The 12,128-nt window shown below is 41.2% G+C and overlaps 1 protein-coding gene across 1 annotated transcript in view; it reads left to right on the forward strand.

Moving 5' to 3' along the window:
- The window catches only part of DNAH7 (dynein axonemal heavy chain 7), a 176,862-nt gene that overhangs the window by 157,830 nt on the left and 6,904 nt on the right, over nt 1-12,128 (forward strand). Inside the window, exons 56-59 of the mRNA XM_087919773.1 lie at nt 1,033-1,233; nt 4,606-4,767; nt 5,362-5,547; nt 7,249-7,386. Of these exons, the coding sequence (XP_087775899.1) occupies nt 1,033-1,233; nt 4,606-4,767; nt 5,362-5,547; nt 7,249-7,386 (687 nt within the window). The remainder of the gene's footprint in view (nt 1-1,032; nt 1,234-4,605; nt 4,768-5,361; nt 5,548-7,248; nt 7,387-12,128) is intronic.

Genomic DNA, 12,128 nt, shown 5'->3' on the forward strand with positions numbered 1-12,128 from the left:
TGTCTCAGCAAAGGAAGTGGTAATGCTATTGCCAACACGTCAAGTTAGCTAATGTTTCTTCCATTTAAGCCTCATCATTTCCATAGCTATTTGAATTTCTGAGCGTGTATTATTCCATGCAGGGTGAAATGGTTGGAGCAATCAGCAAAAAAAAAAAAAAAACCCACCAAACAAAGAAACAATAACCCTGAGACATAAATAGTAATTTTTACTTGTTTTGGAGCTTCAGAATTAACTTAATCCTTAAATACTTACCTTGAATAAACTCTTCATAAAATGTAATATTGAGAAAGTACCTTGGGGCTCTAAATATGAGTAGTAGCTTTCATTGAATTCAACTTTCAGCATGTATGCTTACGTTTGGCCTGCAGGGTGCATTTATTTCTAATATTGAATTAGACTGTATCATCCTGATTTTTTAAACTATGATATATTGGTTTTTAAATCAAATTTTAATAGTTCTGTGAAGATGGGTTTTGAGGGGGTTAAATTAGATGGGCCTAAATGGGCACTGGCTATCTCAGAAGTTCAATTATAGAAGTGCACAGAGAAATATCTGTTAGATTACAATGGTAGCAATTAGTTTTTAAACTGGAGTATATAACCATTATATCAGACATTGATTGATGGATACTACTAAAACATAAATAGATCTAGCACATTTGCCCTCATAATATATGGCATAATATCTCAACTGTGCTTGAAAGCAAAGAACAAGTATGGAGAAGCAGTACTTCCATTAAAGGGAAGCAGTTACTGTATCTGGCATTTTCTGCATTTATTGGACTACAGCTATCGTAAACCTCAAACAAGATGGCCTAGGATTATAGGAATAATTTAAAATATCTGGTCAGCATTAAGTTAACAACCTCAGCAATACATGATTTCAGGTTAAACACGAATGCACATCACAATTTTCCTGTTCCCATTTATAAAAACAGTTATTCAACATAAATATATTTGAATGTGCCTTAAGAAGAATTGATTTGGTGATCTCTTCTCCTTACTGAGTTTCTTTTTCTTCTCCTTTAGGAACTGAATCCAGATACAACACATCCAGATTTCCGTATGTGGCTCACAAGCTATCCATCTCCTAACTTCCCTGTTTCTGTGCTCCAGAACGGAGTGAAGATGACCAACGAGGCCCCTAAAGGTCTACGGGCAAATGTGGTCAGGTCATATTTAATGGACCCCATCTCAGATGTGGAGTTTTTTAATAGCTGCAAAAGGCCTGTTAGTATTCCGTGATTGGTCTTGTTTTCTCCTTCTTGTAAAAAGCAGCTCAGGCAGATTCTTACGGGCTGGCTTGTGTTTTTGTTGGTTTATAACCTACCCAATGAAATAACCCTTCTATGCACAGAAACGTGCCTTTATGGCTGCCTCCTGGGATGCAGTTAATAGCAGGCTTTATTAAAATTGTATTTTTATTTTACCGCCAAGCTTTATTCCTCCTCCAGCAAGTGTCGGTGGTGTGCCATTAATAATGTTGTGTGCCCATTTTTAAAGAAGCCAGGAGGAAGTAGTTTCCCAATGCAAATCTGCAAAGCAGGGGAGAAATTTTTGCAGCTGAAGATGAGCTGAGGGTTGCCCTGCTGCGAATCAAACCTTCTTTAATCGAAAGCATTAAAATGCTGGTTTCATAGGACTGGGAGGGGGAAAATGGCTCTGTGAGTTGATGGATGGCTCTCATCACTACCTTCTTTAGAATAACAGCTTCAAGTGAGGAGCCACCTGCTGTTTTCATAATTAGGTTTCAGAGTGCGAAGGCGCTTGACCCAAGATAATTTCCATGATCGGTGTCGTAATTAAGAATGGGAGATTGTTGTGCTTAAACTGTGAGATGATGATGTTTTTCTGCTTGCCTGGCAATTAAAAAAAATATCTGAAACTTTTAAAAATGTTAAAACTGCAAACATGCTGAAAGAAACAAAAGAAGTGATAGCAGGCATTTTAGGTTTCAGGTTTTAAATATATCGTTCAGAAGCAAAGGTTGCATATTGTTCCTAAAAAGCAGCTCACTTCATAACTGTGTAAATTTGGGGGCTGCTTTGCTTACCCAAGGCTGAGTTTCCTTGAAAGAAGGTCACAGGAGACTTCGGGCCTTTTCATGGAAAGAGAAAAACCCATAGTTTTCAGACTCCAACAGAGTTCTATCTCCCATCTGATCCTTAAAGCCCTACAAAAGAGAGCAGCTTGATTTTCTTTTCTTTTCTTTTCTTTTCTTTTCTTTTCTTTTCTTTTTTTCTTTTCTTTTCTTCAAGTTTAGCACAGATTGTTCTCATTGCAGGCTAGCTGAACCTCTTCGACTCTGCCTGTACACTTCAACCCATAGTTCCAAGGTTCTTCATGCACTCTTCTGTAGCTTTGGTTGAGCATTCCGCCCAGGGGTGGAACTCCCGGTTTGGTAATTACATTTTGCTATACCGGTTCTGTATCTGCTGCTCTTCAGAGCTACTGGTTCTATAGAACCGGGCAGAACTGGTGGCATCCCACCCCTGATTCCGCCCTGCCTTTCTAACATAACAGCAGGGAAAAAGCTTCAGTACTTGAGCAGATCAGTATCATTTAATTAAGTTAATATTAATTGTGTTTAAATTCAGTTTCACTTTGGAATTGGACCCATCTTGCCTGATTGGGAAGAAAGCATCTGGAGAGGATACAGGACACACACACACACACACACACACACACACACACACACACACAAGGTAGGCATGGGATTAGCTCTGCCTTTTCACTTGCATGAACTATCACTCTTAACAGGGAATTTGGGGTTGTTGGACACATTGGCTTTTGAGAACATGTCATGTATAGCCTCACAGAACAGCTGCCACGGAGACATTGCCATGCACTAATTGGTAACACGATGGGTATGGCATTCACAAAGCCTCCATTCATAAGTGCCCATTACCTTTCCCAGGCATACATTTCTATGGGCATATGGGACACTTCCATCAAAGCACCAAGCAGACCCTCTGCCCTCAGTGAGATTCAGGAAATTAAAGATTTGGAAGAACTGCCCAGTTCCAGCTCCTGCCCAGGGATATAATCCAGGATAAATCTTCCCAGACATATGGCATTCTGGCTTCTGCTTGAACCTATCCAACAAAGTGGATCCCATCACATTTCTAGATCATTAGTTCCATTGTCCAACTTTTATTCCAGTTAGGAAATTTGTTCTGCACTTTGGCTAAAATCTGATGGTCATTTTTCATACTTACGACCGTTGCAACACCCCCATGGTCACATGATTTTCATTTGGATGCTGAACAACTGATTCATATTTATGATGGTTGCAGTGTCCTGGGGTCATGTGATTCCCTTTTGCAACCATCTGACAAAGTTAATGGGGAAACCTTATTCACTTAACCACCATGTTATTAAATGAACAACTGCAACAATTCACTTAACAAATGCGGCAAGAAAAGTCGTAAAACGAGGCAAAACTCAATAAATTTCTCCCTTAGCAAGATAAATTTTGGGCTCAGTTGTGGTCTTAAGTTGAGGACTACTTGTATTGTTTAAATTAAAAGCTGCAGTGGTTAGAATACAGCACTGCAGGCTACTTCTGCTAATTGCTGGCTGCCTGCATTATATGCTGACTCTGTAAACTGCTTAGAGAGGGCTGTAAAAGCACTGTGAAGCGTTATATAAGTCTAAGTGCTATTGCTGCTATTGCTAAAAGAAGCTTTCTTAAAACAAAGGTGAGGTAGGGCATGATGCCCGACTCACCACAAGGGATGTAACAATGGCACAATGAACCAGAGGGTATCACTTGCTATTCCTCCCTTTCCCACTGCCCATATAAGATAACCATGGACAACTTCTGGGGTCATACACAGTCTTTGGATTGGGTGATAATGCAAATGGATGAAATGCGCCTTTTTTTTTCTTTTTTAGTTTCTCCCAAATTCTTGCTGAAGGATTGAAGTGTTAATTAGCAATAGCACTTAGACTTATATACTGCTTCACAGTGCTTTTACAGCCCTCTCTAAGCAGTTTATAGCAGTTTACAGAGTCAGCATACTGCCCCCAACAATCAAGGTCCTCATTTTACCCACCTCAGAAGGATGAAAGGCTGAGTCAACCTTGAGCCTGGTGGGATTCGAACTGCCAAATTGCAGGCAGCCAGCAATCAACAGAAATAGTCTGCAGTACTGCATTCCAGCCACTCTGCCACCATGGCTCTCTTTAGATGTGTTAAATTTAATATTTTCTAGGCTAGGGCACGTTTAGCTTATATTAAGGCTTGTTCCATGCCCCCTGATTTCAGCAGGTGTGTCCAGAGGGTGTTCCAGGGCTGCGGAGAAGGAGCTGGGGGCATCTTTAGGTTAAAAATATGAGTGTGTTTAGCTTGATCTTCAAAGATTTCCTTGGAGCACATGACGTAGCTCTCCAGTTGAAGTTCAATTGTTCCGAATTGCCTTAGCGCTAGGAAACGGATCTAGAAAGAAGGTTGATCTTAATTGCAATGAACTCCTTGGGGGAAGCAGGTAGCCTAATAAGAAAGAAAATAATCACTGAATTAACCACAGTAGCACAACTGAGAATCACCAGGCAGAAGAACGGCGTAGATAAGCCTTTCCTTTTTCTCCCTTTCCAAAGGCTGAATTCAAGAAGCTCCTGTACGGCCTCTGTTTCTTTCATGCCCTGGTCCAAGAGAGGCGAAAATTTGGGCCATTGGGTTGGAACATTCCCTACGAGTTTAATGAAACTGACCTGCGGATCAGCGTGCAGCAGTTGAACATGTTCATAAATCAGTATGAGGTACTGAATGATTCCAAAACAATGTCAGTTTTGTTCTCTCTGTGGCTGAAAGAGCTGTCTGCAGTAACTGCTTGTTTGCTTGTTTCAAAAATAACTACATAAATAAACTTTCTTCACTGGGAAAATGGGAGGGATTTCTCTCTGATGCTGTTCGCAGAGGTTATGATTTATTCTCAGGAACTTTGAGAAGCCACAAGGCATGTATGTTTAATGTAGGGGGTTGGAAAGGGATGCTAAAGACCAATATAATTTTGTTAAAATAGATATATTTTCAACAGATGGAGTTCACAATCTTGGGAACTGTCTTTCCTGAACATTACTAAATCCTATTTCCAAGACACTCCTCCTCCCCATCTAATGCTCCTATCTCTCCTTTAAGATTCCTTTAGATACATGCATAAATACTGTACATACATACATATATTTTTATAATGATGATAATAATATTATTTAGACCCTGATGTATTTTCTAAGCTTTTAATGGGCTCTACCCCACTCTTCTTATGCTTGTCTTTGACTATAATAAAGATTTGATTTGAAAACGTAAGTGAGTGGATAGGTATGTCATGGAGACCCTTGTTTTTTTTCTTCCAGGACTTGCCATTTGATGCTATCCGCTACATGACGGGTGAATGTAATTATGGAGGCAGAGTTACTGATGACTGGGATCGGCGTACATTGCGCAGCATTCTAAACAAGTTTTATAACCCAATTATTGTGATGGATCCCAACTACAAATTTGATACCAGTGGCATTTACTATGCTCCTCCTGAAGGAGAAGTAAGTATCTGAACATACAACAGGAAGTTTTTTTGACCAAATCTCATTGAATGGAAGGGAATCCAGGTGAGAGGCTGATGCTAAATGATCAGTGTCTATAAATGGCTGCACCAGGATCTCTTTATTTCCTTTTTTCAAGCATAGATAATGGATAAAATGGATTAACATGGATAATTTTCCTGCACCGCAAAAAACAAAAATTTTTCTGGGTCATTCTCTGGAGTCAAATGAGATGGCTCTGGTGTAGCTGTCGACCAGTACTTTAAAAACCTCTTTGCAATATGCCTGCATCCTTCAACGTGTTGAAGATTCAAAGTTCCTATTGGGCTTCAGAAGAGGTCAGATGATACTGAGCAGCAGGGGAATGTTGTATATCATTTCACAGAGAAGATCTAACTCCCATCCATCAGAGGTTCTAAATCCCCTCTTACTAGAAAAGCAGGGGCGGTTCAGGCAAAGAGGCAACTATAAAAAAAAGAGCCGTAAAAAGAGTCTCTTCCTGTGCCTGCTCAGGTCTCTCTAGTATTAAAAACAAAATTGCCTCCAGTGGAAGGAATATATAGCCATATAGTACTCCAACTCATGAGAGGCTTCTCCTCCACAAATTGATCTACTCCCTTTTTAAAGCCATTCAGGTTGACCCATATCTCTACATTAAATTGACAATAAATTCTAGAGTGTCCCATCATTCAGCTTCAGGAAAGCATAGCATTGCAGGAGGAATGCTGTGAGTATGTCACACTTCTTCTTCATTGCTCCATTGGCCTTTTGTGACCTGACTCCTGACTGTGATACCAAGGGGTGTATGTGTGTAATGTATCTTGGTCTGGAGTCATCTAGGTGTCCGCTTAAGAGACACATTTGCCTAACTGAGATAAAAGCTTCACTCACTGGGAGGGAGAGGGTGGGGAGGGCAGTGCAGAGGCCCAGTCATTAAGATGCTGGGCTTCTCCTATTAAGAACCTGGGCTGCCACCCCATCCCATGGCAGCCCAGGTTCAAGACGTGAGTGGGTTGAGTGACCATTCTCGCCCCAGCTCCTGCCAACCTAACAGTTTGAAAGCATGCAAAAGCGAGTAGATAAATAGGTACCACATTGGTGGAAAGGTAAGTGCTCTGTGACGATATGCTGGCCACATGACAGCGGAAATGTCTTTAGAGAGCAGAGGCTCAATGGTCTTGAAACGGAGATGAGCACTGCCTCTAGAGTCAACAACGACTAGCAGAGTAAAATTCACAGGGATTCCTTTACCTTTTTTTCTTTAACCTTCAATATTATCAGGTTCTTCTAACAGTCAAGTCTTCAGTGAATCTGTAATGTCCTTTCATAGCAAGACATTTATGGTCAATGAACTCAGGCTGGAAATCCATTCATTTGATTATATATTTTTAAGATATTTTATGCCACCTTACTTTTTAATAAACTCCTCAAGGCAGTCAACATTCTTAATATTCCTTCCTCCTCTATTTCCCCTACAACAATTATGTCAGGTGAATTGGGGAGGGGGGGGGAGAGAGATTGGTCCAATGGCCTAAGCCACCCAGTGGGCTTTCATGCTTTAAGATGGGAGTAAAATGTACATGTGTTAATTTCTAGTTGTCTCCTTTACTACTACAACAAAACTGGCTTTAGGCAGACCTATAGCTCCATGCAGTTCAGGATCAATTTACTAATTAATCACTGTACTTAATCATTTTTCAGTATCAAAGTTACATTGAATACACTAAGACTCTACCTCTGAATCCTGCCCCAGAGATTTTTGGGATGAACTCCAATGCTGATATCACCAAGGATCAAGCTGAAACGCAGTTGCTATTTGATAATATTCTTCTCACACAGGTGTGTCCATTTTCAGTTCAAAAACTATGAACCTAGCTACCCCATCTACTAGCTAGACTACGAACCTAGCTACCCCTAGCTACTCCATCTTATGGCCGTTTGAGAAACCACATCTAATTACAGTTTTGCATTTTCTTAAAGATACAGTTTTAAAATGTTAATCCTGGTTTATATATTTCTAACCCAAATACCTGTTAGGTGACTCATATTCCTAACATTCTCCCCTTTTGGGTAAGATAATATATACAACCTTACATTCTAAGTCCATAATCTTCACAGCACGCCTTATGCTTTATAGAGCCTTGGGCCTTTGTAAAATGATCTGCTATATTATTTTCTGACATACAGTATTCTAGCTTAATCATCTTACTTTGCACACATTGTCTCACATTTAAATATCTGTGTGTGTTTTGTTCTTTTTAACAGCAATATTTGAAGCCATCTGTATTGCTGATTGATTATCTTCATAAACAACAATAGAATCTGTTACATTAATTCCCATATCAATTAATAATTGCTTATACAAAACTAAATCTGTACATAATAAAGACAAACATGAGAATTCAGCCTCCATTGTTGACAAACTTAGATGTTTCTGTCTAATAGATCTCCATCCAATCAATGCTTTTCCCAATAATACAGCAGTACCCGATGTAGATTTTTGTGTATTTATGTCTGTAGCAAAACTTGCTTCAGCATATGCAGTCAAATTCAGTTCATCTTTTGGCTCCAAATACAATCCATAGTGCGTTGTTTGATTCAGATATCTTAACACACGTTTAGCAGCTTGCCAGTGCCTTTCAGTTGGCTCAGTGTTAAATCTCGCTAATTGATTAACACTGTATGCAATGTCTGGCCTCAACCAATTACTGAGATAAGATAAACTACCAATCAAGGAATGATAAATGTTCTTATCAAAAACAGGACTTTGAACATCACTATGGCTAAACTCCTGGCTCATTGGTGTCTTAGCCGGCTTACAAAGTTCCATTTTAAAACTTTTTAGTAATTGGTTAATTTTATCTGCCTGTGAGATATCCTCCTTGTATCCTCCCCTAGTTCTATCTATCTTTAAACCAAGATATTGTTTGATTTCTCCTAATTGTTTTATCTTAAATTTATTTTCCAGTAGTGAAATTATCTCAGTAGCTTCTTGTTCAGTTTTTGTGATTAATGCTATGTCATCAGTAAATAATAACAATAATGACACTATACCATTACTTTCCTTTTTAAACAAACATGGATCAGCCATGCCAGCTACAAAACCTATCTTAGTTAATTCTTTAACTATACATTGGTTCCACTCATATCCTGATTGCTTCAAACCATAAAGATTCTTTTTCAATTTCCAGCAATCATTATTATCAGTATTATCATTTTTGAGACCTAAAGGTTTCTTTAAATATATAGTGTGTTGCAACGGTGCATGCAAATAAGCTGTCTCTACATCCAAATGATTTATAATATATTTCTTCTTAGCTGTCCACACTAATGCTGCCCTTAATGTAGTAGCCTTCAGACTAGGTGCAAACACCTCATCATAGTCATTTGCTGTCTGATTGAACCCTTGTGCTACTAACCTGGCTTTATGGGTAACAGTCCCATCTACACCTGTCTTTAGTTTATAAATCCATTTACATCCTATGGCATGTTTACCTGGTGGTAACTTAACGTTTTCATATACCTCCAGTCTTTTTAATGATTCCAGTTCCTTATCCATTGCTTTCTGCCAAGCAGCCTGATCCTTAGCAGGATACAGTTTTAGTTCACTATAATTACTTGGAACTGTATTCACTTGGCATACAACACTAGCCTGATATCTATCAGGTGGTTGTGTTACTTGGGTTGAACGTCTTGGTAATACAGGGCTTACTGGTGGACTTTCCTATTCCACCTGCTCCTGTTCTTCTACCTCCTCCTGTGCCTGTTCTCCTACTTCCTCCTGTTCTTCCTCTTTAATGGCTATTCGGGGTTTACTGATTTTATCTTTCAGGACTCTTTGGGTGTCAATAATAATATCATTGCTGGATTCCTGTTTCAGTCTATCCCACCCAACGTGCTTGAGAAATTTTGCACTAGCACTACAATAAACATGAGATGTGCCTTGATCCCAGAATCTAAACCAGGCTTGTCCAACCCGCGGCCCACGGGCCGCATGCGGCCCAGGTCGCCTCGTAATGCGGCCCAGTGCCCACCCCAACCTTCGTGCCAGAGCCAGCGAGGAGGAGGAGGAGAGGCAGGCGCGAGGCGGGGCGAGCGCCAGGCCAAGCAGCAAGAGAAAAGGCGGGCACCGTCAGAGCGCCACCTCCTGCTGTTGCTGCTGGCGGCACTGCCGCCGCTTCTGCCCCCGCCGCTGCCGCTTCTGCCCCGTGCCGCCCTGCCCGCGCCACTTCCCCGCCACCGCTGCTGCTTCTTCCCGCCGCTGCTGCTGCTGCCCCCGCCGCCGCTTCTTCCCCGCCACCGCTGCTGCTTCCCCTGCACTGCTTCTGCCCCGCTGCTCTGCCCCTTTTCCCGCCACGTCTGCGCTTCTGCCCCGCAGGCCGCTTCTTCCCCGCCGCCCCCATTCTCCCGCTTCTGCCCCACGCGCTTCTTCCCCGCCACCACTGCTGCTTCTGCCCCGCCGCCGCTGCCCCCGCAGCGGGGCAGAAGCGCGGCGTGTGCGGGGAAGAAGCGGAGGCGGCGGGGGTGGCGGCGGGGCAGAAGTGGCGGCAGGGGCAGAAGCAGCAGCAGTGGTGGGGGAAGAAGCGCGGCGGGGAAGAAGCGGCGGCAGCAGGGGAAGAAGCGGCGGCAGGGGCAGCGGCGGCGGGGGGCAGAAGCAGCAGCGGTGGCAGAGGAAGAAGCAGCAGCGGGGCAGAAGTGGCGGCGGCAGCGGGGGCAGAAGCAGCAGAGGGGCAGGGGAAGGCTTCTGCCCCGCCGCTGCTGCTGCTGCCTTCCAGTCCTGCCTCATCCAGCCGGGCCATTTGCAGGAGGAGAGGTAGGCGTGAGGAGGGCGAGCTTTCTCCCCCGCAAAATTTGGCTGGAAAATAAACTGTGATAAAAAAACCGTGATAAAAAATAAATAATTTTTAATAAATAATTAATAATACATAATAAAAACATCTCACTAACTTCATTTCCAAATAAATTTAATATGTTAACTATGTTTTCTATGTTTTTTGGGGATGATCAGGTATCGTTACTGTTATTTTATTTTATGTGCGGCCCAAGCCAAATTTTCATCTTCTAATGTGGCCCAGGGAAGGTGAAAGGTTGGACACCCCTGATCTAAACGATCTATGGTTGGCCTTGTAACCCACAAAAAATAACTTCTTAGCTCTATGTTGCCCTTTCAGTCTTACTTGTGAGGGAATATGCACCCATGCTGGAGCTCCAAATGTGTGTAGGTAATTTAGATTTGGTTTTCTGCCATGCCAACAAGTGAATGGCAATTCCCCAGTTGTTGTGTTAACTACATTGTTTAAAACATGGTTACTACACATTATGGCCTCACCCCACAGTGTTTCAGGTAAACCTGAATCAGATAACACAACATGGCTTGTAACGTTTTCCCTCTTCATTCTACAAACGAGTTATGTTGTGGTCTGTAAGGTGCAGAACGTTTATGCTCAACACCAGCCAATTTCAGCATAGTTTGCAATCTTTTGTTAACAAACTCAGTCCCATTATCAGTAACTAAAGTAATTACTTTACTTTTCATTTTTCTCTCAGCAAACCTTAGCCAGTTAAAGAAATGTTGGAATGTTTCTGTTTTGTTTTTCTTAAGATAGCAGAAACCATATCGTGAGTAATGGTCCATAATACTCAAAATATAACAGGCACCTCCTAAACTTGGTTTCTTAGGACCAATTATGTCAGCAAAAACAACCTCTAAAGGTTCTTTGGTCTTAAACCCATTAAGTCTGTTTGCTGGAGTAGCCTTACTTTTATCTTGGTTACAAGCATTACAGTTTAAATACTTGCTACAGGGTTTCAATTTTACTCCCTCTGACAATTCAACAGTTTGAGCATTTTGAAATTAATGTGCCCTAGATGTCTATGTAGTAAATGTATACATTCATCATGTGGCTTAACATTGTTATAAACTGAGTTAGCCATCTTCAACTGGTCATCATGTATTACATATAAATCATTTTTTAAAGTAGCAGTAACACTTTTACCCTCTTTCTCTATTATACAGTTATCTCCCCTAAAGGTTACTACATAACCAAGATTAGCTAAAGCCCTTACTGATAATAAATTAAATTTTAGTTTAGGTACATATAACATAGTTAAATGTTCGTTTATAGAAGAACAATATGCAGTACCTTCACCTGATGCGTTAATCTTCCATCCATTTGCCAATGACACATGTTGTTTACTCGTGGACATCTTTACAAACCTTTTTCTATCTTTAGTAATGCACTGCGATGCTCCACTATCAACAACCCACAAATCATGGTTTACAGTTGAATTGCTAGACATAGCTAAACTAACATTCTTCTTGGCCTTCTGGTGTTTGCCAGTATTCTGTTGTTTTCCCTTCTTACAGAATTTAGCTATATGTCCCCTAGCCCCACAAGAAAAACATTTCCTAACAGTATAGGCAGTTGAAGATAAATCCTCTTCTTGTGGTTGTTCCTTTCTCAGTTGGTCCCTATCTAGCCATCTTCTTGCTACTTCTAACAACCTTCCAGTTATGTCAGTCAATGTCAGTTTATCTCTGGGCAGGACTTCCAGTGAAGATACATAATCATCATAACTTT

Source organism: Pseudonaja textilis, chromosome 1, assembly GCF_049901715.1.
Source record: "Pseudonaja textilis isolate UNSWEBS1 chromosome 1, rPseTex1.2, whole genome shotgun sequence".
In the NCBI taxonomy this organism is placed as follows: Eukaryota; Metazoa; Chordata; class Lepidosauria; order Squamata; family Elapidae; genus Pseudonaja; species Pseudonaja textilis.